Source organism: Haplochromis burtoni, unplaced genomic scaffold (assembly GCF_018398535.1).
Source record: "Haplochromis burtoni strain Fernald_Lab_line unplaced genomic scaffold, NCSU_Asbu1 Contig_1106, whole genome shotgun sequence".
In the NCBI taxonomy this organism is placed as follows: domain Eukaryota; kingdom Metazoa; phylum Chordata; class Actinopteri; order Cichliformes; family Cichlidae; genus Haplochromis; species Haplochromis burtoni.
In genome coordinates this window covers 40983-43530 of record NW_024583467.1, presented here as the reverse complement: position 1 = coordinate 43530, position 2548 = coordinate 40983, and the positions used below count along the sequence as shown (strand labels likewise).

Sequence of the window (2548 nt, the reverse complement as noted above, 5' to 3'; positions counted from 1 at the left end):
CTATTTTTCCCAGCAAAGAGCCCGGTGGAACACGCTGAGCGTGTTAAGAAGACTCCCAGTTTACATGAACAAATTGTAATCTATCCGATTAAAAGCTATAATTCCTCTGAAACCTGCAGCATGTTTTCTGTAGTATAATATTATGATCAATGCATTGAATGGTGCACTGAGGTCTAACAGGACAAGCACAGAAATAAGTCCTCTGTAACAGGTCATAAGAAGACACATTAGTAACCTTCACTACAGCTCATGTTGTGCTTTGTTGTCCTCTCAGTTTATAAGGTGGAGGTGGATTCAGGGGTGGAGTCTGTCCAGCTGATCTGCAAAACCACAGTTTGTCTGCCTAAAGATGCTAAAGTGGAGTGGAAGGATGCAAACAACAGGAAGGTCCACGTGTATGAGAACAAACACAGGCTAAGCTAAGTCAGCTCAAATCTCAGTAAAAACCTTCTTTGGTCCTCATCTATAATCAGTTATGATTATAGATGCACGTACATGCTGCACGTGAAAGCAGCATGTACAGTTTACTAACTAACCCCACAAAGCATCAGTGTTTCAATAACACTGTGAATTAAAATGGAGATGCTAATCAGGGTTAGCATGTTACCCTGCTAGCAGTCTTGGCACATGGACAATGTTGTAGCCGTATATGTTACTTAGTTTGTTCGTGTAGCTCCCAGTGAAGCAGCAGCATTCAGCCTGTTAGAGTCAACACAAATGTCTCCATCCAAGCTCATGTTGTGCTTTGTTGTCCTCTCAGTCCCCCAGGTGGAGGTGGATTCAGGGGTGGAGTCTGTCCAGCTGCCCTTCAACACCACACTTCACCTGCCTGAAGATGTTAAAGTGGAGTGGATGGACAACTATAGGAAGGTCCACGTGTATGAGAACGACCCTGACCAGCATGAAGAACAGCACCAGGTTTACAGAGACCGAACGAAGATGAATGAAGACCTGCTGAAAACTGGAGACCTCAGTCTGACCCTGAACTACCCCACAGACTACAACACAGACACCTACACCTGCACCGTCTACAGCAGGGAGGGAAACATCCTGCTGAAGAGAAAAGTGGAGCTGAAAGTCAGAGGTCAGTGCTGATGCCCATCCCCCTGGATGCCTAGCCAATGAAATCAGGTCATTATCTGCTGCAGATTTCCTGCTAGCTTTTTGGTACCAACAGCTGATTGTTTTTGTCTATTGTATGAGTGTCGTGACTCACTCAATGCAGTCTGTCCTTAACGCTTTTAAGCCCATTTGCGTTACTTTTTTAAAATCACGGTCGAACTGTGGCTCATTATATGGCTTCGCAAAGATTACGTAAAACAGCCAAAATTATAATCGAGAGACAAACGTTGCCAGTCCGATCAGCTGTTTATAGAACTTTTTACATTGGAATAAATATCATCAGGTTGTTAACTTGAACTATCGCATATCTGTCATTAACTGCAAAAATCGGAAATTATGTCATTTTTTGGGAAATGTAGTTTTTCCCTACAGGGCTTTTCAAAGGTTCACTGGTGTTTTTGAAAACCATGTTTGACTTTATGCCCTTCTGTATAGTTTCCTGGACTCTTAGAACTCAGATTGCACTGTTAAGACAGTCAGAATAAATTTCCTGTGGTTGAAAACTATTTTGTGCAACTTTTTTGCATTTACAGTTTTGAGGGATATATCCCTGAAATTTTTGTAACTACAAATATGTGTAAAAGAAAAACAACTCAAATAAAAGATTATTTTGTAGTCTATTGCACTTCTGTGCATTTTCTTTTTGATGTTTTTGGACATAATGGTTGTGTTGTTGTATTGATGTATAGCCACTTAAAAAAATAGCAGTGATTTCAACGTCTCCTTCACGATGTGACAGCTTATGTTGTGTTTGTTGTCCTCTCAGTCTGTCAGGTCGAGGTGGAGGATGGGGCAGAGTCCATCCAGCTGCCCTTTAGTACCTCAAAAAACCTGCCTGAAGATTCTAAAGTGGAGTGGTTGGACAATTACAGGAAGGTCCACGTGTATATGAACGGCTCTGACCAGCCTGAAGAACAGCATCAGGTTTACAAAGACCGAACGAAGGTGAACGAAGACCTGCTGAGAACTGGAGACCTCAGTCTGACCCTGAAACAGCCCAGAGAGGCAGACAGTGGAGGATACAGATGTTTAGTCTGGAGAAAGGAAACGTTAATCAGAAAGAAAATAGTGGTGCTCAAAGTCAAAGGTTTGTTTGTTCATTCATTATTTGTGTGCGTGTGTTTTTGTTTGTGTGCGTGTTAAGTTTATTAGTTAAGGCCTATGTATTCACAGGAACATGAAGATATTCAGGGTCCAATCCTGACACGTAGTCTAATGCCTTTATTTTCAGGGCCATGTCCACTTAATACTCCACTTTATGGTTATATGGCATTTTAGTTAATATAAAGCATAGAATTGAGGCACTTCAAAAAATTTCATCTCAACAAAACCTAAAACAGTTCAGGGGGTTGACCCAGTGGTCGGTAGCACAGAAGTACATTCCTGAGCAGGTCTGGAGGCCACACACACTGAAGGCAGTGGTGGC

General features: G+C 42.1%; 1 protein-coding gene across 2 annotated transcripts in view; it reads left to right on the top strand.

Moving 5' to 3' along the window:
• LOC102299794 (butyrophilin-like protein 2) overlaps positions 1-2515 on the top strand; it is a 26638-nt gene extending 24123 nt beyond the window's left edge. Inside the window, exons 4-5 of one of the 2 annotated variants that reach the window (XM_042216541.1) lie at positions 761-1084; positions 1889-2515. In XM_042216541.1, coding sequence (XP_042072475.1) covers positions 761-1084; positions 1889-2265 — 701 coding nt within the window. In that variant the 3' untranslated portion in view covers positions 2266-2515. Of the gene's footprint in view, positions 1-274; positions 372-760; positions 1085-1888 lie in introns of those variants that run through there. The other variant, XR_006053490.1, reaches the window with a different exon arrangement.
• Positions 2516-2548: the final 33 nt, after the last annotated feature.